The sequence below is a fragment of the Mauremys mutica genome, chromosome 1 (assembly GCF_020497125.1).
Source record: "Mauremys mutica isolate MM-2020 ecotype Southern chromosome 1, ASM2049712v1, whole genome shotgun sequence".
Classification (NCBI taxonomy): domain Eukaryota; kingdom Metazoa; phylum Chordata; order Testudines; family Geoemydidae; genus Mauremys; species Mauremys mutica.
This window is the reverse complement of record NC_059072.1, coordinates 94,366,621-94,393,263: the sequence shown is the minus strand read 5'-3', so window position 1 is coordinate 94,393,263 and position 26,643 is coordinate 94,366,621. Positions and strand designations below refer to the sequence as shown.

The following is a 26,643-nucleotide window of genomic DNA, read 5'->3' as shown; positions in this document are numbered from 1 at the left end:
TGGGTCTTTTCTAATTTCTCTATAGCCTTTCTATACATCGGTGACCAAAATTGGACACAATACTCCAGCCAAGGCCTAACCAGCTCACCTAGAGTGGTACTATCACCTGTGGCTTGCATGCTATGCCTCTATTAATGCAACCTAAAATTGCATTTACTTTTTTTTTTTGCAGCAGCATTGCATTGCTGGATCATGTTAAGCCTGTGATCTACCACAGCTCCCAGATTCTTCTCAGCAGTGCTGCTGCCGCCAAGCCAGTTATCGCCCACTCTGTATTGGGTTTTCTTCCCTAAGTGTAGAACCTTACATTTGTCTTTGTTGAATTTCATTTTGTCGTCTAGAGCCCAGTTCTCCAATTTATCAAGATGCCTCTGAATTTTAGCTCCATCTTCCAAAGTGCTAGCAACCCCCCCAGTTTTGCATCATCTGCAAATTTGATCAGTATGCTCTCTATTCCTATATCCACATCATTAATAAATATGTTAAACAGCAGACCCAGAACAGATCCCTATGGAACCCCATTTGAGACCTCCCTCAGATACAACATCATTCCATTAATAGTTACTCTGGGGTTGTTTAATTATGTATCCACTTAATGGTAGTTATGGCAAGCCTGCGTTTCTCCAGCTTACTTATCAGAATGTCATGTGGGACTGTGTCTATACATAGTGTTTGCACCAATGGTCTAAGTATATTGTGTACAACGCATTCCCCCATCCAACAATTTGGTTACCCTGTCAAAGAAATAAATCCAGCTGGTTTGGCAAATGTAGGTATTTTACGCAGGGGGACAGCTTCAACAAGAGACTGAGATACAACCCAGAATCCTCTCCTGGTTAGAGCACTTACCTGGTTCAAGTCCCTTGATGTCAGGCAGAGTGGGGACTTGAACCCAAGGCTACCACATGCAGGATGAGTGCTCTAACTACTAGCCTGTAAGAGAGGGCTATTGGCTCCTGCTTTTATAGAGAAGGGCTGCCATGGTTTAGGTGCCCAACTCCCAGATAGGGTTCATAGCTGTGAAGCGTGAGCAGAGTTAGGTGCTTAACTCCTTTCTAGGGTCAGAGTTTAGGCCACCCCCCCTTTCCTGCATTTCCTACTAGCTAGGTTAGGCAGCTCCCTCCTCATCCTGCTGGAATTTTTAAGAAAGAGCCTGAATACCTAGATGGCAGGCCTAGAGAAAAAATGGTGGGTGCAGAGCACCCATTGGCAGCTCCCCACCCTGCCCCAGCTCACCTCTGCCTCTGCCCCTGCTCCCCCTCCTCCCCTGAGCTGGCCCCAGCATCCTGCTTCTCCCCCCTCCCTCCCAGCGCTTGCACTGTGAAACAGCTGTTTCACACAGCAAGCCTGGAGGAGGAATGCAGCACTTGGGGAAGAGGCGGGGCTAGGGCAGGGATTTGGGGAGGGATCCAATAGGGGCAGGGAGGGGGTGGAGTCAGGGCCAGGGGTGGCACAAGCACCCACCAGCACCAACAAAAGTTGGTGCCTGTGGTGGCAGGGCCTCAAGTCAAGTGCTGCAACAAGGCTTTAGTCCTCCTTGTGAATCTAGCTCAGCAGTCGGCAGCCTTTCAGAAGTGCTGTGCCGAGTCTTCATTTATTCACTCTGATTTAAGGTTTCAGGTGCCAGTAATACATTTTAACGTTTTTAGAAGGTCTCTTTCTATAATATACACAACTAAACTATTGTTGTATGTAAAGTAAATAAGGTTTTTTAAATGCTTAAGAAGCTTCATTTAAAATTAAATTAAAATGCAGAGCCCCCTGGACCAGTGGCCAGGACCTGGGTAGTGTGAGTGCCACTGAAAATCAGCTCGCATGCTGCCTTCGGCACCCGTGCCATAGGTTGACTACCCCTGATCTAGCTCTGTCTCTTCCTCTCTACTCCCAGTGGAAAATGAGTTCTGTCCAAGCTCTGCCCCCATCCTCCCCAATTGCAAACACATCAGAGGAATGTCTACAAATCTCAACTGTTTTGACATAATTTATTGTCTTGGATTTTTTTGCATAGGCATAAATTACAGTCTGTAGATAAAAAAACAAACAAAACAGTGCAGCATTTGCAATAGGCTACAGAATTAAATACAGATTAATCTGCCTGTGCCCAGCTTGGTTTGCTTAAGGTTAATTTATAACACTTTCCTGGTACACACACAGAGAAAGAGAGAGGGGGGATAAGTGAGGCAGCTCAAGGGGAGTAAACAGAGAAGCTCTGCCTTAGCAGATGTTTCCCCACTTATTACCACCTTGCTGTACTCATCTGTATCTAGTACCATGATTACCTGGCATATTGATAAGAGGCAGGGCTGCAGTTGAAGCAGCAATTTTAAACACCCTCTGCCCTACAATTTGACAGCTGGTCCTGGAGCACAGGAAAAGTTAATGATCCTTTTCTCCTTTCACCACTGTTCCAACATGCCTAGATGTTGGGGGAGGGTTGGTTCAGTAGTCAGATTTTAAAGCAGCACCAGAGGCTAGGTCCACTGCTCCTAGGGGCTTGTAAAGCCCTGGTCAACCCATCTTCAATTGCCAGTCCAAGTTCCTTGCAGGTGGATGCTGAGTTCTAGGGACTGGGACATGCACTTCCATGGGGCAATCAGCATCTGGTGTAGGAGCCATTTGTCACCCAGTCACCACCCCCTGCAGCTAATTTAGGAGTCATGGTGATTGATTCCAAAGGGAGGTGCTGTCCCACCCTTATCCCTATGGGCATATGGATCAGAGCCACATGCTTGATGAGGCAATGGAGGAGCAGACCAAGAGGACATGCACTGCTTGACTTCTCCGGCTGATTTAAGGCAAGACACGTGGGCCAGAAAAAGCCCATTGCCAGCTGTGGAAGGGAGTCCCCTTCACACCATCCCAGCCCTACTAGACTTCAACAGGTTTTGGAGACAACCTGGCAAAAATCAGTGCTCAGTACTCTCCACAGCTCACAGCCCCAATCTGACTCGAGGGGTGCCAGCCTCAAATGGGGCTGATACAAAGTGAGCCCTTAGCTTTTCTTTCAGATAAAGTGAAGACAAATATGGATACGTAAAAACCAATTAAAAACATAAGCTGAAGTAAGAACAGAGCGTGCTGGCCAAAACCTAGAGAGAGAGAGAGAGAGAGAGAGAGAGAGAGAGACAACCCTTCTCTGAGCAGCCATGTTACCTTCTCAAGGCCACTGATATGAGCTCCTACTCTGTCCTGTGGCTCAAAGCTGATATTCTCACCACCACACCCACTATAAGGCTCCAGCCAGCCTGTTCACAGGTCCCTCTCCCCTCCTCCTCTTACCAGCTGGGAACAACACTACCAGCCTGGGGGAGGTCTCTGTGGCTCAAATCTGGGGGAGGGGCCTTTCCCACCTTGGTGCTGTCTCCCTGCTCCCAAATAAATCCATGGGAAGGGGTAGCTGTCAGCCCCTCCCTGCCCACCCGTCCCCATACACTGCCTCAGCCCAGGATGGCAGCTGTGACACAGACCTGCCCAATCTTCCCCTGAGGGAAAAGGCCAGTCCCAGCTTCAGCCACAAGCCCCATCCTGGAACCACTGCTACCACCATTACTACTCTCCCTTGCAGGCCCGGCAGCAGGGTCCTTACTGATCTGAACCAAGCTGCACCGGCTTACCTCACCACCCCTACTTCCAGTGAGCCCCCACAAGCTGTGTGTCACAACACCCTTCAGCCAGCCTTGGCACCACACCCTCTGCTCGGCCTGCTGTCTTTCCCCACCCTCACCCCACATCAGAGCTGTCAGGGTCGTCATCCCCTTATCCCCAAAGCTTGTATAATATTGTCTCGTATCCCCCATTATCCTGCAGGGTTGGTGCCACTTCCCGTGATCACACAAATACTCTCATATCTGCCTTGAGTCCCCATAAACAAACCCCGTGTGTCTGGATAACTACAGCCTAGACTCTACCCCCCTATGTACAGTTGCTTATATACAGATGTACATAAACCAGTGGGGGTGTAATTATATATTTTTTACACCCACCACAGACGGTTATAATTTTGACTAGGGTTTTCCAAAAGCAAAGCAGGCAGGCTACTAGACCACTGGCCCGTTGAGCCTAGTACCCTGTCTCTAACTGTGGGCCATGGCATCAGATCATGCAGCACCCATGGAGGGAAATTTTCTCCTGAACCTAGCTACTGATCAGTTCACATCTCAAAGCCTGAGGATTAAATAGCCCTGGCCATTTCACTCTAGTTAGTGCTACTCTAAGTGGCTAGCCCTTTATTAATCTAAGTGATTTGCCTCAGTGGTATCCTTTGTGGTACAAAGTTCTATAGGTTAATTATACGTTGCATGGAAAAGTACATCCTTCATTATTACTAAAAACAGTGTTGGGGGGAAAAAGAGTTTTAAAGGACATCTACACAGACATTTTGACTTGTGAATGTTTAGCACTAATTGGGGGATTTACATGTGAGAACACCACACACACACACACACACACACACACACACACACACGTGTGTGTGAATAATACAGGACCCTCTCCCTCTCTGGCCACAGCCTCGCATATTGGTGAAATCCAATAGCACTCAGCTGCGCTGGAAGGGAAGGTGTTTCTTGATGACTGTGTAATACACTGACCTGAGTGGAAGGTTTGCATTGTTGAGGCTGTTTTACAATCTCAGGGAGACTAGATTATCTTCTCCCTCAAGGACTAAAACCTCAGTCTTTTGTTTATATATTAACCCTTTAATACAGGTCTTTGTGTCCTCATTATTTGCCTCTGCTAATATGCCTGTTGGCTACTTTCCAGGGTCATGAGATCCAAATTCAACCCATGGCAAGCTAGCCACTGGATCTAACTAAAACAAACTACTGATCCAATAATGGAAGGAAACGGGCAATAGTGCAAAATTATTTGGTCATGTGCCCACCCTCTCTGACATTCAGATGGCGCCTACCCAGCCAACGATGCCATAAATAGATCAAACCTTCACCCCACTGTACAATAATAAGTTTGTTCATAAAACTTGGACACTATGCTATAGTCTTCTTTAACATCTGGAAGGGATGGGGCTGGGAAGAGGGAGGTGGGGAAGGGTCTGGACTGCAAAGAAAGACTCATTGAAAAATAAAATTAAAAAAAAAAAAGTTAAAGATGTCTGGCCTGACCTGGATCACAGCCTCATTTCCCATCACACCACCTTCTGAACCCTAAAATCCCTCTCCCTCCCCCTCCCCCCACTCAATACAAACTCTTCCCTCTGGAAGTGGCAGCACAGAAAAGCATATGGGGGACTAGGTTTGCCAAGGGTGGTCATTCCCTCACCTCTCCCACCCTGGGACTTGAGAGAAGCGGGAAAAAGAAGAATTTCCTTAACCGGCTTGCCATTCTCTCTGGAGACAACCTCTCTCTGCCATGGTTGTCGCTTGCGGCCAGCGCAGAACCTGAGGTAGCCAGCTGGGGGCAGGGGAGAGCCAGGGAGGGGTTAGTGGACCGGCTCCCCGTGCACACGGAAGCGATAGATGCAGGTGTACTCCGGGTGACCCCAGTTGCTCAGAATCCGTAGCTCCACCACCTGGAACGTGCCCACATCTTCACCCTGGGCAAGGAAGAAAGGAGACATTTCATAGTCTGGGTCGCTCTCTGCAGAAAGAGACACCATTTCTAGGCAAGAGTCAGCCCCCATTCCCCACAGATTCCTCACTGATTTTAGGAGGGGTCTTTACTCTCACACATCCTGGAGAGTTCCTATTCACCCTCAGAATTTAATAGGGAAAGAAACAATAGGGTCCTATACAAAGTACTCTACAAACTTAAATGGGCCAGATCCTCTGGTCTCGCAAAGCCATGCTTGGCACAAGACCAGAGGGGAAAGGGTTGGGACAGAAGTAGCTTTAAGCCATCTCTGCAGAACCAGGATCCAGGGGCCGCATTAGTCCTATCCAGTGGTCTCCCCAGACTGTCCCAGCAACCAGGGATCATCTAGATGCAAATATGCCCCAGCCTCGCATGGGTCAGCCAGATACAGAAGTCACCACCAGGACCCTTCTCCCAGGCCACACCCCCATGCCAGGGAGACCAAAAATGGGGTGGGGCATAGGAGCCACAACAGTGATTCTACACCAGCCAAGGGGTCCCCTATGCAGGGGGAATCCCCAAGGGTGGCTAAGCCAGCTTTAGAGCTGCTTTGTGTCATCAGAGCAGTGCAAACAGAGTGGGGTGGAGGGTCTGGCCATTGGTATCAGAGAATGAGAACCTCTCTGTAGGCTTTGGATCCTTCCTGTAGAATTCTACAGCAGGAGGAGAATTTGCTATTCAGTTCTACAGGACAGCTCAGAAAGAAACCTATTAAGAGGTTACAGCATTATCCATTCAAGTCCAAAGGGCCTTCCCAAAAAGAAAATCACCTCTCTAACTAAGCCCAGCCCAGCCAGGGGTCTGGGTCAGTGTGACCTTCAGACCCCCTCCACACCAACTGGCAAAGAGTTCACTGTTCTGTGACAGCAACTCCTGTGAGAGCAAGGCCTGACAAACCCCCCTACACGTAACACACTGCCTTCATGGTATTCATTTATCCATAAATAGTGTCTTGTAAGGTCTCAAATGAAAGCTGGTAACTTACTGGTCATTAATAGCATAGTAAAATGTATGTACTGATGATATTTAAGAAGTTACATATACATACTGAAATTATGTTTTAAAGTTTGCCACCAGGCAGAGCAGACAGACAGGTTTTCTGCTAGACAAAGCGTGTCTATTCACCTATCCTTGCCTGCGACGGAAATCAAGCAATGGAAAGCCAATGCAGTGGAAACCCTATTTACTTACATATGAAAGTCAACAAGAAAAATAGGTGGTGGGGGAGGGGAATGGAACTCAAACAGGAGTATGAGAAGATACCTTGGAGCCAACACCCAAGGAAGGGAACCACAGGAGTTATCCTGTCCTTGGGGGAGAAAACAATGAGTTTGGGGAAATAGAAGGAGAAACAAGACATTTTGTCATCCTTCACCAAGGAAGCAAAAAGGACAGCGCTTTTTGCATTCAAGAAAGTTGGATTGTGGGCTAGTGATGCTGCGAGGTTGCTTTAGGTGAAGAATTGTTTTAGACAAGGATTTTAGCCCATCAGAGTTCAGGTAACACTAAGAAGCGTGTTAATCTGTTCTTAATATCCTTGCTCACTCTCTCTTCAATCTTAATTTTTGTAAATAAAGATATTTGTTTTCACTGTAAGTAGATTCCAGTACTGTGTTATCATCAAGGACGTGGGCCAGTCAAGCTGTGTGTACACAGTCTCTTTGGTACAGCAAACCTGGTTATTACTGAGAGTGTCCAGTGACAGGGCCTGGATACTGCAGGGAACGCACTGAGCACTAGCCTGCAGAGAGGACCTGGAAGTCCATGCTTGTGGGCCCAAGGCTGCTGGTGTCAGGGAGCTGAAGCACAGCAGGCACAGACAAGACGGCTTCTCGCTAAGGGCAGATAGTGGCAAGGAGCCTCATAACCCTGGGAACCCCTGGGCAGCATCACCGGGGAGGGGGGCTTCCTCCAGAGTCAGTAGCCAAAACATCCTGTAGTTCACATGCCGCACTGTCTAATCCAGTCTCCCTGCTCCTGTTGCACTGGATCAGGCCATTAGCCCACCTATCCTTGCATCCTACTGTACCTCAAACAGTGGCCAGCAATGGGCCCATCTTGGGAATGCACTAGGCCAAACCACCCCGTCCAAAGAGCTCCAGGCAGAGACCCTGGCACAGCAGAGGTAACGGCATTGGCAGGGGCACAGCCTGTGTGAGGACACTTCAGCTGGCTTCTAAATACTAGAGGTGCGGGGCTCTCTGGACTTTTCTCCTTGGCTCAGTATCCAGGGAGCTCCCTGGGGCCCTACCACTCCTCCTCCGTACCTCCAAGCGGAACGTCTGGATGGGATCCCCATCCTGGTCGTAGGTGAACTGTCCGAGAACGATGCCCTCTTGCTGTCCTTCTTCGTCCAGACCCTGTGAGACCAAGTGAAAGGGGGGTAGAAAGGGAGGGTGGAGTGATGAGGAAGCAGAGAGAGAGAGAGAGAGAGAGAGAGAGAGAGAGGAGGAATGTGGGATGATCAGAGTGCCCAGAGGGAGACAGAGACAAGTGCAGTTAAACTCCACTCCTGCTCTCCCATGCCAAAGTAAACAAACAGGGCAGTGAGAGGACAGGGAACACGCAGGAGCAGTGGGGGGGGGGGGGAACAAGGCTGTGTGCAGGGGTGCTGGAACAATTTGTACAGTGTGGGTGCTGAGAGCCACCGAACCAAACTGTAAACCCTGGATACGATGGAAACCACTTCAAATCAGGGGGTGCAGCAGCATCCCTAGTTCCAGCTCCTATTGCTGAGACTTACACATCCACAGCCCTTCCCTCCCCTTGTACCCTCACCCTCGACCATATACCCATCCCACCCGCCTCCCCACAAACCACCCCCTCCCCATGTACCCCCAGCCATTGCCTCCCTCCCCCCTAAAATGTCCCCACATCATATGGATCCCCTGTCAACCCCTCCCTTCCCTCCTCCCCCACTTCCCCCCCCCCCCATGTACTCCATTCCCTCTCCCCTCGTACATCATCTCCTCCCTCAGGTACTCAGTCTCCGTCCTCCTCTCCCCAATATACCCCCTGCCCAACACATTTCCTCCTCCCATGAACTAAACCTCTAGCTCACCTTGACTCCTTCCACAGGATATCCCCTCCCCATGTTCCCCATCTCACCCTGCTCCGCAACACTCCGTCCCTTGACTTAACACAGCAGCCACCTGCTGCACCCCCATAGGGAGACAATCTCTGAGGCAAGGAAACATCCTCATCTCCAATACTGGAGGGTGATTAAGAATGGCAAGATCGCAAGACCACCCGTGTCCCCTTCCCATACACAGACTTTTCCTCCTCTACCTCCCATTTCTGTGCAGAGAAACACTCACAAAGATGGCAAAGTCCTTGGGTGCACTGGGGATGGTGTCCCGGGGCGAGAGGGCTTTTGGGACATGCTCCAGAGTCACAGCAGTGGGGCGAATGTGGCTGGACAGACGGATAACAGCAAAGCCCTGAGATCCACGGAACGCCCAGCAATTCCCAGGGTTAACATCCGGCTACACACAAAACACAAAACCAATCCAGCTTTAGGTAACCGTAATAATCATCAATACATGCAGTTCCCTAGGCCCTTTCGACCAAAGCACTTTACAAGCTGCTATACTGGGATCCCTCACCCTCTTGGGAAGTGCAGCCACCTCTGGAATTCAACGTGGCAGCTGTTAAACACACCACAGTGCAAGACACCAAGAAAATGTTCGGTCTGATGTTCAGCCCACCCCCAGGTCACTTTGCCCCACTGCAGTGGCACAAAGTTACCTCTAAGATGTTGCAAAGGAGTCACCGTAAGCCTGGACTGGTGTGAAACCCACTGTTACTGTGGGGATGAAGACATAGACGTGCCCCTAGGGCTGGTTCTGGATCAGGGGCAGGAGAGAGTTTGGCCTATCCTCAGCTGGCAGAATGACTCAAAGGAGCTGACCCAGAACCTGACTGCCACAGAGAAAGTGGTGCAGCATCTGCAGTGACACTAGCTAGCTCTGTTAACAATTACAAGTGCTGTCAGCCCTCAGGCTTCGTGACAAAGAGCTCACTAGCTGGGATGAGGAAGAAAGGTCTTCCCCTGGTTACAGCATTGCATTCAGACATGGTGCTTTTTACACCTCTCTCTGGAGGATCTGGCATTGGACGCTGTCAGGGCCAGGACAGTGGGCTGGAAGGAGCATGGGCCTGGTCTGCTATGGCAATTCCGAGGACATTCACAGCCTGATTTTTGAATTAAAGCCACAAATGAGGTCAGTGGGTGCATACCAAGAACCAGAGTTTGAGGACCCAGCTGTGATCACAGCAAAGGTAAGATCAGGTGACAAACGGCACACCTAACTCCCATGTTCATCCTTCCTCACGCCAGGACAGGCATCTTGTGTAGCACAAGGTGTCAGGGAGGCATCCCTATCCCCCCCATGTTCAGATCTGATCGTTACACCGTGTGAACCCAGAGAAAGGGAATGAAATGGAGGAAGTGTGACTTCAGAGCACGGGAGACACTGTAGCGACAGGAGAGGAGATGAGTCACGGGTGATGTGATGGCAGTCTGAGCACCAATGAGGAATTAGCTAAATCAGGAGGTCAAGGGAGGTGTTATGAGAACTATCCAGCTGGGCTCACGCTGGGGCAACAGACAGGGAAATAGTCCACAGTGGCAGGAAGTTCCAGCTCAGTTCACAGGGGGAAATACGGACACCTCTCTACTCAGCTTGGTGCCTACCTGCAGGATAACCCGTGGAGACTGAGAATGGTACCACAGGGGGATCCCAAACAGACTCAGCAGTGCCGTCTTTGTCTCGTAGGTTTCTGAGCACCGGGTGCTAATAACACTGGCCCCTGGGATTGAAAGGGAAACAAGAACACGTGAGATCACAGCATCCTCGCCAGGTGACAAAAGTTATGCCCTCTCTGTATATCTAACTATGGTCTCACTTGGGGAGGGGAAGCTACCAAACAGAGCATAATGTACAGGGCAGGGAGGAGATATTCCAGCTCAGCTCACAGGGCGATAGACAAGAACCATCCTATGGGCAGGGCTGAACTCCCCTTCTAACCATAGGGTGCTGTGCTATACACAGACTCTCGCCTGGTGAGGCTGGGCTGGCCAGCTGAGTCCCACTGTCATGCTCTGCATGCGTGAGAGCCAGTCCAATACCCTCCCTCTTCGTATGCCCAGGTGCCTGGCTATGCGCTAAGCTGTCAGGACTTGCTGTCTTCAGTCTGACACCCCCTTTCGGTACTTTGAGGCCATTGGAGGAGGGAGGCGAGGCGGCCACTGATTCACTTACCCCCTGATTCAAGGGCATAATCAACCATTCCCGTGCGATCCTCGCTGTAGCGCTTCAGAGCTTGGTTCACAATGAGGTGCACTTGCTGCAACAAGGAGTAGAGAACACAACAGAGCTGAATGCAAAGGCTGGAGACAAACTGATCACACACACATGCACACACACACACAATCCCAATACACACCCACGTGCACATCCGTAGGTGTAGCCTCTGCGTGCACACACCAACATGCACAATGGTCAGCACATGCAAGTGAGGTACAAAACGTGCAGCCCATCACACGCAAACCCCTGCCACATACATTTGTCCCTATGTACACGCATTTACACACACACACACACACACACACACACACACACACACACACACGGGTTGAACTCTGCCATTGGTTGAAACGCCGACTTGCCCAAGAAGGCGAAAGGTGGCAGGGAAGCCATTTGCACCCCAAGCACGGTGTCTAAAACCACTGAAAGAAGTCACAGAACAGAAGTGATGTGAACAATGTTTGTTGGAACTAAAGGAACTGCTGATTATGGGCTTCAGATGAGGCCACTGAATTGTTACAGCCACAGACCAGAATCTCCTTAAAATGAGAGACAGCATCTAAAAACACGAGCCAGTATTGCCTTGTTATGGCTCAAGAACCGTGATAGCGTGGGGACCTCGTCCCTTTCAAACAGGTCTCTTTCGGGGATACCCTGACAGCTTATCCACAGTGGCAGGGTGCCCAGTAACCACATCACCAGCATAACCATTATGGTTATCACCGGGGCATGCCGGGAAATTACCACCACACTGCTGGGCTTCCTTTCTCCTGATCCTGTAAGATGTGCTGGCCAGACCAGGCAAAAAAAAAAAAAAAAACAAAAACAAACAAAAACAAAAACAAAAAAAAACCACCCCCCCCCCCCACAGATCTAAGCGAGACCCCTCCCATCAACCATGGCTGGGTCCTGAGCCCCTCCAGAGATGTGACCCTAAGGGCTTGTCTACACTGGCACTTTACAGTGCTGCAACTCTTTCAATCAAGGGTGTGAAAAAACACCCTCTTGAGAGCTGCAAGTTTCAGTGCTGTAAAATGCCAGTGTAGCCAGTGCACCAGCGCTGGGAGCTGCACTCCCAGAGCTGGTAGCTACGCCCCTCGTGGAGGAGGGCTTTTTAGAGTGCTGGGAGAGCTCTCTCCCAACGCTCTGCCACGACCACACAAGCCATGTTAAAGCGCTGCCGTGGCAGCACTCTAGTATTCCCAGTGTAGACTAGCCCTTAGGTTCCCGCATGTTCTCTTTCACCAACTGATCTGTAAGCACAAGAGGGGGCAGCAGCTGCATTCTCCTATCTCCTCTTTTTGTGTGCATTTGCTTTAACAAACAGCATGGAACTTTAAACACCACAACCTAAGAGCTACCACCTAAAATGGACTCTTTTTTCTCCCCCCAGAGACATATGATACTATTTAAAAAAGACTTTCAAACCAGGGCTTTTCCCTTTATTTGTAATTTTTTTAAAAAAAACTCTTATTCCTTCTCTATTTGTTATTAAATTATTTGTATTACACTAGCACTTCCAGACACCAGCTGAGCCTGCGCCCCGCCCCCCATTATGCTAGGTGTTATATACACACATAGCAAGCAGGGCTGGATTAACGCAGGGGCTTTAGGGGCAGCAGTCCAGGGCCTCGGGCTAAGGGGGGGGGTCCTGCAAAAATAAATTATTATATACAATTCAGTAGTCACTAACCCATCGATCGCAATCAACTAGTCAATCCTGGACCCTCTGCCAGTTGACCGCGATCTCCAGGCAGCTAAAAGTTCCGTGGCGCAACAGGGCGCTCAGGCAGGCTGCCTGCCTGCCGTGGTCCCACACCGCTCCTGGAAGTTGTCAGCTGCTGGCATGTCTCTGCAGCCCCTAGCAGAGGAAGTGGCTCCATGCGCTGTGCCCGTCCCCCACCCCCACACTGTCCCCACAGTTCCCATTGGTTGGGAACCAGCCAATGGGAGCTGCAGGGGTGGCGCTTGCAGGCACGGGCAGCACACGGAGACACAATCCCCCTCCCCCCAGGGCATGCAGAAACGGGCCAGCAGCCAGCTGCTTCCAGGAGCAGTGTGGGGCCACGGCAGGCAGCCTGCCTGAGCCCTGCTGCGCCACCAGCCAGGAGCCACCTGCGGTAAGCGCCTCCTGGCTGGAGCCTACACCTCGCACCCTCTCCTGCACCCCAACCCTCTGGGTGCAGGAGGGGATCCTGACCTGGGGCAAACTCCCTCCCAGAAAGCAACTAATAGAACAGCTGCTCTAAGGTAAGAAGTAGGCTATTTTGAATTAACTATATTCTACATGTTTTAAAACTGAAATGTTACCACAGAAAGGCTTTGTGTTAATTAAAAGGCAAGTTTTGTATAGCGTTAATAGCCTCGATGCCATAATTGTGATAGGTTTTTTTTAAATTAGGAAAGACTTAGATTTTTGTGGGGCCCCTGTATCCAACAGGTGCAAGCCCACAGGAGAATTAATCCGGCCCGGATAGCAAGGCAATGCCTGCCCCAAAGACTTTACAGCATAAATGGACAAGACAGAAAAAGGGTGTGGGAAAGGGAATATCATCTGCATGTTACAGAGGGGGAACTGAGGCACAAAGAGATGAAATAATTAAAAGGTTACAGGTGGAGTCAGTAGCAGAGCTAGGAACTGAGTCCAGATCTCCCAAGTCCCAATCCACTGCCTGAACCACAAGCTCATCCTTCCTCTTATATAAAGATTATTTAAGTGTTTTGCGTTTTCATTGTCTGATTATCAAAGGTGGCAAGCCCTCACTACTCAGTGACTTCAGTGCGGGGTTTGCAAACTCTCAGCACCTCTGAAAAAACTCAGGCTATAAGTGACTTGACTCCACACCCTGCCTCCTCATTTTCTCTATGAGGGTTTAATAAAATGTTTATCAGTTTTGTGATTTACAAACAACCAAAGCAAGTCCCTGGCAACCCCAACCCAATTTACTGTCAGGGCTCTGGGAGTAAGAAAAAAGCAATAAATAGGTCATAGAAAATGTATGACGCCCTAAACCCCTGATCCTCACAGCCCCACCTGCTCTGGCACATAGCCACACATGCAGGTTTGGCATATACACACCTGTGTGCATGCTAGGGACAGCAGCTCGGCCACACACACACTGCACCCATCACACCAAACCATGAGCACACACACATGTGGCGCCCCGGCCTGTCACACACATGCCCTGACACGCCCCATGTATGCAAGTGTGTAAGGGTGTCAGGGCTGGCCTGCCCGTCTGCACACATGTACAGACAGCCCGACACACTCAAACAGGCTGATGCTGCTTTGACACTCGAGTCCCATGCCACAACCCCCAAGCCAAGTAAGTTACTCAGGGGAAGCTGCTGAGCAGGCAAGGCCTCACCTCTTCGGTCACACCTGTGACTCCCTCCTGCTGCAGCACTACCCCAATGCTAGCCGTGGCATCCCGCGCAGACACCCTCTGGTTCTCAGAGACTCTGGCGAGGATTTTGCGCTCCAGCTTCTGGAGCTGATCCTGTAGCTCCTCACGCTGGAGAACCAGGCTGCCCACTCCATCCTCCCCAGGCTGCGATAGGAACTGGCTGATCCACCGGGGGAACTGCGCTTCCACCTGAAACCACCAAGGGAAAGAGCTCAGCCCAGGAGAGGGAGTCTGCACCACAGAGCATGACAAACAATGGAGAGCGTGTGGGCAGAGCAACACCACAGAAGGGCTCTAGGAGTCTGGCCTACAGACCTTTACGTGTGGGGAAGCCTCCATTCCTGGATGATACCGGATACGTGAGGACCACCCCTAACAGTGCCCAGGTTGTGGCAGAAGAAAAGGTCACCCCTCCTGGAAGTGTCCAGTTCGTGAGGAGACGGGGGAGGGGAGGGGAAAAATCAACCCAGAGGTGCCTAGCATATGGTGAGACCACACAGTCCTGCATCACCCAGACATTCCCACATCGCAGTTTAACAGAGAATGGGAAAAATGAGACTTCCGTTAAGGGGACGGGCTGGGGTCTGAGACTCACGTCCTCCCGCACTCCCTTGATTTGTCCCGGGAGTGACTCCACGTGCTTCACCACCGCCTGCTGGTCAGATGCCAGGAGTGCGAGCTCCTTCCTCAGGCCTGCCAGCTGTGCCTCCAGCCTGCCCATCTCCTGCCGAAAGCTCCCCTGCAGGCCCTCTTGTGTCGAGCTACAGAGAAAAAAAAAAAAAGGGGGGGGGGGGAAGGGGAGAAGAAAAAAAAAAAAAAAGTAAAATGAGCAGAACGCAGCCTAGGTGCCATGGAGGCAGCGAGCTACCCCATGGCGCCTCCAGTTTAGAGAAGAGCAGCAATGTATTGGTGTCTTCCTGGGGTTTCTGTGCCCGACCTGAGCACAAATGTTCTAGGTGGCATCTTGGCAGAGCCACAGAGAGAGGGACTCCCGTCTACCTGCTCCAGGACACACCGCCTTTGCACAGGCAGCCAAAGAGCACACTGGCTTTCTCTGCCACCATCTCAAAACTGCAAGAGCACATCGACCAGGCTGCCGAGCCTTGCTGACACCTCCCTTTCGGCATCCCTGCTTTCCAGGTTTCGCTCTCTCCCGCCCACTAGCTGTGTGCTGGATTCTTTCCCCTCCACATATTGATTTGTTTGTCTCTAAGTCCAGTCTCATCTTGGTTCCTGCCCATGTTTGTTGCTGTTTTCCAGACCGCATCAGAATCTGAAACCCCTCCCAGTTTGGTATCGTAGATGAGCCAAGAGCCCCAGGTTCCAGATCAGGCTTAAGAGCGATCCCTGCGGGATCCCAACAGACGCCTTCCACTACCGTCTCCTTTACAAATCTCATCAGCCCAAGCAGGTTGAGGACATGTTATGACTATACGGCTACACATGAAGCGTTCCCGAGAGATGGGCAGGATTACCTTTGCCATTCTGAATTCAGCTGGAGCATCCGGGCCTCCACGTCCTGTGAAAGCAGTAGTATAAAGGGAACAAACATGACAGGATGAAATTGGTCACATGGGTGGGGAAGGGTGTCTAACAACTTCACATAGGAATACAGGAATTGCCAGACTGGATTACACCCCAGGTCAGTACCGGGTGTACAAATGGTGCCAATTGCACTGTGCTCACACTCAGAAGGCCCCCCACCACATCCCTGTGCCCTGGCCCCATTCGCTTCTATCCACCCCCTCTGCGGCCCATGCAAGTGGCTCTGGGGAAAGAGCCCAAGCAAGGGCGGGGCCTCCTGTTGGAGCACAGGCAGAGTAGGTGGCTGGGCCACAGTCCAGACACTGGACCCACAAAAGGTTAATCTGGCCCTGCCCCAGGTCCATCTAGCCCAGTATCCTGTCTGTGACAGTGGTCAGCACCAGACGCTTCAGAGGAAGGTGTAAGAACTCCATAGTCAGCATGCATGGGATAATCTGCCCCCCTCATTAGGTCTCATCCTGGTTTCTAATACTCAGAGACCGGCTGAAAACCTGAAACATGAGGTTAGTATCCCCTATAACATTTTTGTTCCTAATTATGCTAATTCTGGATGTTCTTGTTACAAGTATGTAAGAGTCAAATCTCTTTCTGAGTCTTGTTAAGTTCTTGGCTTCAACAACTTCCTGTGGCAGTGCGTTCCGCGGTCTAGTTAGACATTGTGTGAAAAAGTATTGCTTGTATATTTTGAATTTGCCACCTTTTAGGAAGGGCGTTGTTGTGCGTTAACGTACGACTGTGCCTAGAACACACAAGCTCTTCAGAGCCAACACCTCATCGCTTGTGAAAAGTGGTATGAGATCCTCACTCACACAAGTGGTCAGGGCCTGGGTTTTAGGATTCCATCAGCAGCACAGGACACCTGCTAATTCAAGGGAAGAGCAAATCCTGCTGCATCACCAGCAGCACTTCCTGCAGCACCTGGGTTTTCCTTGGTGATCTCCTTATTCAAGAATTGATCTAGTCCAACTGCATTTAGCTTACAGGAGCCTATGAGCTTGCAGTCCCATGGCTGCAGGCACTGAAGTGAAATGCACCTCCTTCCCTAAGCACGGTTGGTCCCTATAGTGACACCTCTTTTTGGACAGGAGCAAAGTTCCTGGACTGTAGCAACCCCTGGTTTTGGTACTTGCATGCTTTAAAGAGGCAGGTCAGTTTACCTGAGATGCCTGAGTAATCTTCTCCAGGCGCCCATTTAAATCCTTCTGCAGCTGGCCTTGGATGGTATCTAGCTCGCTCTGCAGGGAGATAGGTGAGCAGATGCAAGATCAGCACATACACCACTGTATACACCACCTCACCCACAATTCATCCTCTCCCCCACACCTGCTGTCCCCCCACCTTTATGGCACACCTGCCATAATCCAGCTGCCCCAACCCTATCCCACTACACAACACACACCCCAGATCATACTCTCTGTACCCACCACCCTCACCTGAACACACCCAACCCCACCCCCACTCATGCCACCCTCATCCACCCACTTTGACCCCAATCCTACCACTTAACCACCATCAGCCCTTCCCACCACCCACCCACCTTGACCCCCAGCCCCACAACAGCCTTATGATCCCCCCTCTCCCACCCCACAGCAACAGGCCAGGGGGACGGGGAGGAAAGAGGCGGCTGTGACTTTAAGGAGAAGTAGGTGGAGCAGGCCAGGTTTCCCCAGGAGAGGCCCCCACCTCCCCTACCTGGACGTGCAGGGCCAAGTCCTCCTTCAGTGCAGCCTCTCGACGGCTCACCAGCCCCTCCAGGAGCGTCAGGGTGGCCTCGTGTGTCAGGCCTCCCCCGGCTGCCACCCCTCTCTGGAGCTCCAGCTTCTCCAGCCGGGACGCCTCCGCCTCTAGGGTCTGGAAACGTTTCTCCAGACTTTGAAACCGAGACAGGATTTGCTGCTCTGCCTTTTACCGCCAGGGTGGCAAAAAGAAAGGAAAAAAAAATACACAGTGGCAGATGTAGGACTGGCAGCCTTACCCAGCTGTCCCGGCAACTCTGTACCCAACTGTGAGCCGCCAGTGCAGGCTGCAGAGGGAGTGGATAGATACAAGCATGTCCTCCATTCTCCACCAGGGGGCAAGTGGTGTGCGCACAAATCCAGGCAGGATTGGACTGCTGAGATGTTTGAAGGGCAGCCCCCCCACTCAGCCAGTGGAAGGAACTTATATAAGAGGGGAGAACCTCTGACATACCCCAGCAGAGGGCAGTGGTGCGCATGCAGGTACACCCGTCCATCTCAGACTGAAGGGGCACCTCTGCTCAGCTAGCAGAGGGGGCTGTATGCACACAGGTGGGAAATGATCCAGGCCCAGAGGCTAAAGACGTCTCCCTTGTCCCCGCATCTTTCATTTTCAGGGTATGAAGAGGGAGCTGCTGTCAAGATTAGAGATGGAGTCCCTCAGGCACATTCAGTCTGCCTAACCCTGCTGCTGGAGATTTTAAGGAGTAGGTGCGTTAGCAGGAGGGGTGGGCAGAAATGCTGGAGCTCGCCTCACCCCAGATCCCTCTGGCACTCACCCGAAATAACGCAGACGAATCCCCGGCTCTAAGCACCTCCTCTTTCCCAGCAACAGGGGGCGAAAGCTTTGCTGCTCCCCAAGAAAACATGGCAGGGTAGAGCATCGGGAATCCGAAGGGGTAGAAATACCAAGCACCTGGCATCACAAAAAAGGGACTGGTTGGTTAAAGTGTGGGGGGGCGGGGGAGGTGCGTACAACAGACCACAAATGGAGGTGCATTAGAAATGCCCAGGCAGGCTTCAGAGACTGTTTGCTCACAGATGGGAACAGACAGCAAGCAATAGGCCTTGTGACTTCACCACAGTGACCGTAAGGTGGGCTCCTCTCATTCAGGTACACATTATTTTTGATGCAGTTCACAGCAATGACCATCACCACAACAGGAGGCAGCAGAGAGCCCCCTTGCAGTGTTGTATATGCTGAAGCTAGGACAAAGCAATAGAATTTGGCTCCTGACCCAGATGGTATAGGGCAATGGTCCCCAAACTATGGGGTGTGCCCAGAGGTGCAGCAGGGCCCAGGCCAGCCCCCACAGGGGCCAGGAATGGAGCACCACCCAGCCCTGCTCTGCCCCCAGCTCTGCTCCGGTCCTAGGTTGGTTCCCAGCCCCAGCTCCTGGGGGGGCAGTCCATTACAGGTAAGGGGGGGGGTGACATAAAAAGTTCAGGGACTGCTGCTATAGGGTGTAGCCCACCGAGACTGTTTGCTTACGTTATACAGAAATGTGCTGAAACATAGTAGGCTTAAAAAAAAAAAATCTCCTAAAAATAGCCTCCCCGTCATGTTGCAAAACATGTTTTGGTCCTAGCTGTTATTCAAAACAGTTTTAAATAAAACTTTATTGTTTTGGAAAATGTTATCTATATGGTTAGTCATTGGTATGGCATTTATGCAGCTATTAATTAAAGGCGAATCTAATATTAAATAGCCAGTGAGGGAGTAGAAGGTATTTTAATTATGGTGGTGGAAATATAGATATGGTAAAAGACAGGCTTAATGGAGTGTTGTTATAAGTGATTATACAAAGGACAGCACGCTAATTTTACATTGGCGTGCCCATCTACCATCCAGGTACAGAGAAAGGATTACACCCATTCTTCTCATCCAGGACTGATCACCACGGGATACATCATTTCATCTTAGCATGTGAGCATAAAGGCAGAGCATGCCTGTTTTCTTTAACTAACTATTTGATATTAAATAGTCTTTAATTTTATCACTCATGTCATTCACAGTCCTCCACAAAATTAAATTACCTGAACCACCCTGGAGGCTTGAACCTTAAAGAATTCAGTTTGGTTTTATTTCTGATGATTAAAGTACAAATTGGGAACACAAAGCCAAGGGCTACAAGGGGAGGCTGGATGGGAGGGTTTGGTTTCACTCATTCTGGAGTTAAGGGTCAGCTGTAGTGTTCGAAACTGGAGCTGGATCCCCTCACAGTCCAGGGGATTGGGACCAGGGGCTGGGTTCAGAATATTAAACAGTGGTTACCAAGCATAGCGCTAATGCTGGATTTACATGGGCCAGGGCCAAACTCATAACATCCTGACCCTTTGTGAAAGCATTTCCTGCTTGCTGGCACCTGCCTTATGGAGTGGGCCTTTGGATATGGACACATGTACAGCACAGAGGGATGCGGGCTCTCCCGTGACCTCACGGGATCATCGCATTGCCACAGAGAGCTCAGGATGTCTTCTTGAGCTTAGAGCCACTCTGTCCAGGGCATAAGAGAAGGGGGCGGGGAGAACAGCTTGGGAGCCTGGGATGACTCACCATAAGCAATGGAAGCCAGGAGCAGCAGCAGCAGGAGGAGCAGAAAGAGTTTCTTCAGAGCCGAATAGCGCCTGGAGAGCAGAGGGGATGAGGAACAGATGTCAGTGCAGCTACCCATGCCCTCTTGCCCAGGGAGTTTCTGCATCCACTTGGACAGTACTAGGCAGCGGAGAAGGGGGAGTTCTGGAAGCAAGTTACACCCTGAATCTCAACCCACACAGCCCAGCTTGGGTCCATGGTCAGTTTTGGCCACAAGGAAAAAACAAACAAACAAAAAAAAAACTTGACCCTTGTCCTCACAGCTTTACTAGGGTCCTTCACACGAATCTCTCACTGGGATCCTCCCCTGTGGGGACTTTGTATTCCTCACCCCACACCGTCCACCTGTCCATTGCCCTGTCCAGATCCAGGTTCAGATCCACACCAACCTGCTTCCCTCTGTCTCTGGTTCCAATCCACACTGACCTTGTTAAGACAAAGACGTCCAGCAAAGAGGCTGCGGTGGTGAGGCGGTACCACGTGGTTCCAATCCACCAGTATAACAGTCCAAAGATCCGGCCTGCAGAGACCCACATACGGCATCAGAACAGTCAGATGCCCCTTTCATATCTTCCTCGCACTCTGGCCAGCACACCTGCTTCCTTTCTCCAGAGTTCTTGCCCTCTCCCTGCTCTTTAGAAAAGCTATTCACCCTTTGTTGTTGTTATGACCCCATAGCACCTAGGAGCCCAAGGTCATGCACCAGGACCCCTTTGTGCTAGGTGCTGCACAAACAGAAGTGCCCATCCCTCCTTAAAAGCACTTCTTCCCGGAGGCATTAATTCCCTGAAGAAAGAAAACCATTACACTGAATGAGTTCTGTTCTGCTAGAGTGCTGACCATCCCTGCTCACCTGCTGCATGATCTAGCCCAGCAGCACCATCTAATTTAGACTGTACAGCACCTAGTGTGCTGGGCAACGATTCTTTGGAGCAGGGACCGTCTGTTAGTGGTGTGTTTGTACAGCGCCTAGCACAATGGGCCCTGAGCCCTGACTTGGTCCTCTAGGCACAATATAAATAAATAGTATTAATGGGCCCCCTGGACTGTACCACAATAGAAATAAATGTCATTATAATGTCCTTTGAGGTATGTAAAGGCTTTTTCCCCCTCTCGGGTTTGCAAAGACCAAGCACACCAATGGTGCTAAACAAATGATAAGTAAGAATAATCCATCTCAAAGACACAGACTGCAGACTTGCCTTCAGTACTCTGGCTATTCCAGCCCTGGGACCTGTGACAATGCCCTCATTCCTGCCCCGGTACCGGGTCCCCTAAAAACACACACACATCTCTCTTTTCCTAACTTTCACAGTCCCTTAGTGGGCATGGTTTTTTTGTTTTGTTTTTAAAACAGCACATGAGAAAATACCCCTTTGACTATGTGTGTGCATAGAGGGTGGCAGGCGTCAGTGTGCGTGGAAGAATGCTGCCTCCAGAGAACGCTGACGGCCCCACACTTACCTGGAGAAGTGACCACCAGCCAGAGAAAAGAGCCTGCTCGTGAGATGGCATTTCTGAACCCAGAACCAGCACTGTTCTGGTCCAAGGAAGAGCGACCTGACGCGAAGGAAGGAAGGAAGGAAGGAAGAAAAGGCCATATATCACAAAAGTGAGGTCTCATGTCTTCACTCACTGGCTTTGGAATAGCGGGTGGGATTTCTAGCATCCAGTGGGGGAGCCCTGATGCCTTAGTGAGTGAATATTAACTATTCTCCCCCCAGCCACAGAGACAGGCCTGAGGTGAGGGGGGGGGGGAAACCCCACTCCAACCTCTCTGTGGTCACAGAGCCAGGCCTGAGGTGAGCCTGGAATGATGACTGCCTGCCCTGGTTGTGAGGTTATTCTCTCCCCATGCAATGGAGCCAGGACCTAAGTGGGTCTCTATTGGGAGGCCTCTTCCCCCGGCAACCGTGCTACACATGCTGCTGCCACCTTCAGGGTGTCAGAGCCACCCCTACCTGCATAGTCATCCTCAGAGGAGTAGCCAGATGAAGAGGCATAGGTGTCATAAGTCTTGCTCTCTGCCAACCCATTGATTTTACTGGACTCCGTACCTCCTGTGCCTCTTCTCCTCCTCCTCGCAGAGAGCTCCCCACCTGTCCGGGAAACAGAGTCCCCTTGAGATACTAGCCAACACGCTCTTTGCTCTTCCTCCCCAGGCACACAATGGGCCGGTGGAAGGGACAGAATTCTGTAGGGTAACGTGCTCGATGCTGGTGACTCAGGGTGTGCCCAATTACCCTCGCAGTACTAGGGAGGCCCACCCCTATGCACTTACCGTGGTCTTCAGCAATCCCAATACCTGCTACCCTGATAATTCCCCTGGACTAATCTTGGTGTCCCATCAGTACTGGCTGAGAAGGGCAACAGTCTTTCCCTGTGGGGCTGTGTTGCTCCACTCAGGGCTGCTCCATTGCCGGGGGTGTGTGTGTGCGCATGGTTTTCTGACCACTGACTCAGGTCACTGGCAACCTGCGCAGCCCAGGGGAGAGGAGCGGAGCTGAGAAGACTCAATTCCCTCTTATGTGTCCCCTGCTCCCAGCAAAGGGGGCACTTCTAAGGCAGGTCTGGGGTCCCATTGGTGAAGCAGTTTGGAGATGAAGCCCAGGACTCAGTTAAATATGTTCTTCTTTCACATCAAAGGGGATGGGGGGCAGGGTTGCTGCAGGGAGAGGAGCTGGGGCCCCACTGGGTGACAGGACAGGGTACAGCTGGCACCGAGGGGAGACAGCACTCACCCCAGTAGGAGTCACTGTCCTGTGGGTCATCAAAGGCAGCGCTGCCCCCACCAGCAAGTCCCTTGCTGCTGCCCAGGTAGGACTCACTGATCACAGACTCGCTGTAGTAGGAGGTCTGGGTGGCAGGGGTAGGTCCCAGGTGGGGGGCTGGAGAGAGGCGCTTCATGCTGCTCGATTTCCTCCGTAGAGTCCTGCCCGGAGCAAGGAAATGAGAGAGCGTTCCTACGCCGCGTGTACATGTGCAGGGTGACAAGGGGGAAGTGGAGAGCCAGAGCCAGCTTTGCTTCCGGTCAGGCTTTACATTGCCTGGGGCCCTGCCTGCCCTCCTCTCACTCACACCACTGCTGAAGTCACTGGAGTGAAACCAGCCTGAGTGAGGAGAGAACCAGAGCATGGCAGCACATTTGAAACAGTGTAAACGGCTGTCATCTATCCTTGCAAAATAAGAGCCCAGCTGGGGGCAGTCCCCTGCCACCTCCCTCCACACACACCTCTGGCCTATCACAGGCACCATGCTGCCACCCTCAAGCGAACACCCTGCCCTCTGCTTCCTGTCTGCTTCCTCTGTAGCTGCTGTGGTTTTCCTGGAAGGTGTCTGCGATCAGGAGAGGTTGCTGGGGTGGGGAAGACGGTTTGACAACAACCCATAACCCCTACCGGGGCCCTCCCAGCACAAGCTGGACAACTCAGCTCTGTGTTACTGTGCACAGCCGGCCCCTACGCCCCCGTTTTGATCATTGCAGTCCCCCTCAGTGGTACAAGGGCAAGGGCAAAGCCAGGAAATACCAAAGTATGCATGACAAGTGAGCGCGCTGTGCTCCTGCTGGGGAGGAATAAGGTGGAAGATGATTGTGAGGCACACAGGGGTTACCCAGAGCCAGCCGTGGGAGGGTGCGGCAAGGAAATCCAGCTGATAAAGCCAGAAAAGTAGCTTCTTTCTTATGCTCCTTTCACCACCAGTGGATGCAGTGCCCTGGGCAGACCCTAACTACCCTGATTCTCTAAGGATGAGCGCGGAGCGCTCAGGGACAGAATGGGGTAAGGAGCTCCAGACAGACTCTCAGTGACTCCTGACCTGGGGCTCAGGAGTGGAAATTCACACTATGGCAAAATGACTCCTCACCTTTTTCAAGTTGGGCTACAGACAAACCTGGCAACCCCGCTGCAGGTGGGGTGACGTATACTGGCCCCCCCCACCCTGCACCCTCTTACCTGTTAGGACTGTCCCTAAAGGGGGGCTCCTGGCCACCCAGTAGCAAACTGCCACCACTGCTGCTGCCATCATCATCACCCTGGTAATAGCGGGTGGCCCCGAGGCGCTGGCTGCGTCTGGACATGACAGAGGAGACTCAATCACCACCCAACAAGGTACCTGGGAGAGCGACAGAGATGGGGGAGCGTGAGAACTCGGAGGTACTGCCTAGCGCTGGCAATGGGTTGAGCAGGGGGTAGGCCCAGGAATGTGCACTCAGTTGTGAGGGAGAGGAAGGGATGTCCTGCAGTGGGGCAGACAGGGGAAAGGGCCTTGGAGATGCTCTAATGCACAGATGCAATCCTCACTCCCCCAGCCTCACTCCCTGAGATGTCACTGGAATTTGGGGTCTCAGGGGTTGCATCACCTGAGAGTCGCGGGGACGGGCAAAGCCTGAAAGGCAGCAGCTCAGAACAGACTGGGTTGGCGGTCTCCTACGGTGGGGTGGGGCGAGGGTTATTGCATTGGCCTCTCACCCCTGCAAACATGGTTTCAAATCCTGTCTCGTGCCAAAAATGAGGAGAGTTCAGTGGATCTCAGCCAGTCTCCTCACACCACCACCCAACAGCTCAGCATGACTGAGCAATCTCTGCTCAGCCAAAGCCAAGCTAACTTGGCAAGGGACGCCATGGGTCAGGACCGAGATGCACTGGCAGCAATAGGGGGCCAGGTGGGCATCAACACTAGTCCAGTAATTGGCCTGATGCAGCACTTGCAGCCTTCCCCATGACCTCCATTTCCAGTGCCCCAGGCTGCTCCAACAACAAGTTAGCTCAGCTTCTACACAAGCCAGCAGGCAGACACTAGCCTATTTCTTCCAGCATGTCACACGCCAACTGCTTGGCTCGGACTGGGACTAGAGGTCTCGTGGACAGAAAAAGAACACATGCCCTGCAAAAAGAAGCCCACATGAGCAAAGCTTCGTCCATGTAAGTGCCTGCCTGGCACCTGTTTCTATAAAGCAGCCTCCCTGCAGCACACCAGCCAAAACGTGACACAGCCGTGGGGGCAGATACTTGGCCCAAATCCACCACTATGTTCCACAGTTTATAGGGTTGTAAATTCCTCCTCCCCTTTATTCCCCAATCTAAGAGCCCACCCACATGGGCACAAACCCCTCACGTTAACTGCTGTCTTGCTGGACAGGGACTGTGCCAAAGCCTGGGTTAAATCGAACAAAGTAACAACTTCCAATCCCTTGTGACCTGGCACAATTCCACAAGATGCTTCCATATCTGGCTCCTTCCCACCCACGCCCTGGCAACTCCCGCTCTGTGGACGCATCCTGCCCAGACTCTTTCCACACCTTGCTAGAGCACAGACAGTTGTGTGCGTGCCTCCCCCTCCACATCCTGCCTCCAAACTCCTCCCTTCTAGATACATTGGGGGAAAGGGAGGGGGAAACTAATTGCATCCCAACAGCAGTAGCACAAGGCATCCTTCAAATGCAGCTAAGGAGCCACCTTCAGCCCTGGGCTAACAGCCACTGAGATCAACAGAGTTACCCGCATGGGATAAACTTGGCCCCTTGTCAAAGCAAACACTTTGCAGAAATGGCCCCTCTCAACTCCTACTTCCTGGGTGCCCTCACGCCCCATGACCAGCTAGGGGGACCGGGAGCCGGATTCTACTCCGGCTCAGGCAGCAGCTGCACCTTCCCCAGCTGGGTGCCAGGGGCAGCCCCCTCGGGCCGGCGGGGGGGGGGCAAGTCTCGGGGAGGGGGGAGCCTGTCACTTGCAAACTGGGAACCCCCCTCCCGGGCTGCTGTTTCCACGGAGTCTCCCCGGCCCGGGACCCCCCCCTCCTGCAGCGGTGCGTTCCGCGGCACCCAGCCAGGCGCTGCCCGCTGCGAGAGGGGGTGGGGGTGGGGGTGGCCGAGCCCGGCCGGGGGCGAGGGGTGCACGGTCACCTGGCTGCGGCGCTCTCCAGGCCGCTGGCTCAGCTCCGCTCCGCTCCCCGCCCCGCTGCTCTCTCCAGCCGCCGCGCTGTCGGCGCCTTTTGTGTCCCACGCGGGGCGGCGCTGAGCGCCGCTGGCAGCGCCCCGGCTCGGCCCCGCGCAGCTCCGGGCGCGCGGCCCCTCGGCTCCCCGCGCAGCGCGGCTGGCTCCGGGCGCGGCGCGCAGCACGGCCTGGGCGGGCGCCTGTCACTGCCACACGCTGCCCGAGCCGCCGGGCCGGGGCTGCCACTCACCCGCCGCCGGCCGCCCCCATTGGGCGGTTCGAACACAAAGGCCCCGGCTGGGCCCCGCCTTCCCGCCGCTTGGCTCCGTCATTGGCCCGGGCGGCGGGAAGCCAGCTCGGCCCGGGGGCGGCCATTAACCCGTGAGCTCCCCGGCGGAGTCCCGCGCAGGCCAGAGCCCGAGGCTGCAGGGTGCCCGGCGCTGCACAAACAGGATAGCCCCTGCCCCAAGGAGCGGGCAAACTAGGCGATCGCTAAGCAGCCCCACAGACCCGGGAAGCCAATGGCGC

At 52.4% G+C, this 26,643-nt stretch overlaps 1 protein-coding gene across 1 annotated transcript; it reads right to left on the bottom strand.

The window, feature by feature from the left end:
• Nucleotides 1-1,965: 1,965 nt before the first annotated feature.
• Nucleotides 1,966-26,289, bottom strand: SUN2 (Sad1 and UNC84 domain containing 2). The gene is made up of 18 exons (XM_044985072.1): nt 26,085-26,289; nt 24,136-24,295; nt 22,924-23,114; nt 22,144-22,281; nt 21,647-21,742; nt 20,609-20,702; nt 20,144-20,214; nt 18,366-18,502; nt 17,543-17,752; nt 17,008-17,085; nt 15,781-15,824; nt 14,901-15,066; nt 14,267-14,494; nt 10,854-10,938; nt 10,286-10,401; nt 8,907-9,074; nt 7,857-7,949; nt 1,966-5,551 (listed from the first exon to the last, which is right to left on the bottom strand). Exons 2-18 carry the CDS (start codon nt 24,258-24,260, stop codon nt 5,438-5,440), a joined length of 2,154 nt encoding a protein of 717 aa, XP_044841007.1. The 5' UTR covers nt 24,261-24,295; nt 26,085-26,289; the 3' UTR covers nt 1,966-5,437.
• Nucleotides 26,290-26,643: the final 354 nt, after the last annotated feature.

Coding starts and splice junctions, on each gene's coding strand:
- SUN2 (XM_044985072.1), bottom strand. CDS start 24,260: ATGTCCAGACGCAGCCAGCGCCTCGGGGCCACCCGCTATTACCAGGGT. Junction 21,743..22,143: donor CTCTGAGGATGACTATGCAG/GTAGGGGTGGCT, acceptor CCTTCGCGTCAG/GTCGCTCTTCCTTGGACCAG. Junction 17,753..18,365: donor ATTCGTCTGCGTTATTTCGG/GTGAGTGCCAGA, acceptor TGGCGGTAAAAG/GCAGAGCAGCAAATCCTGTC.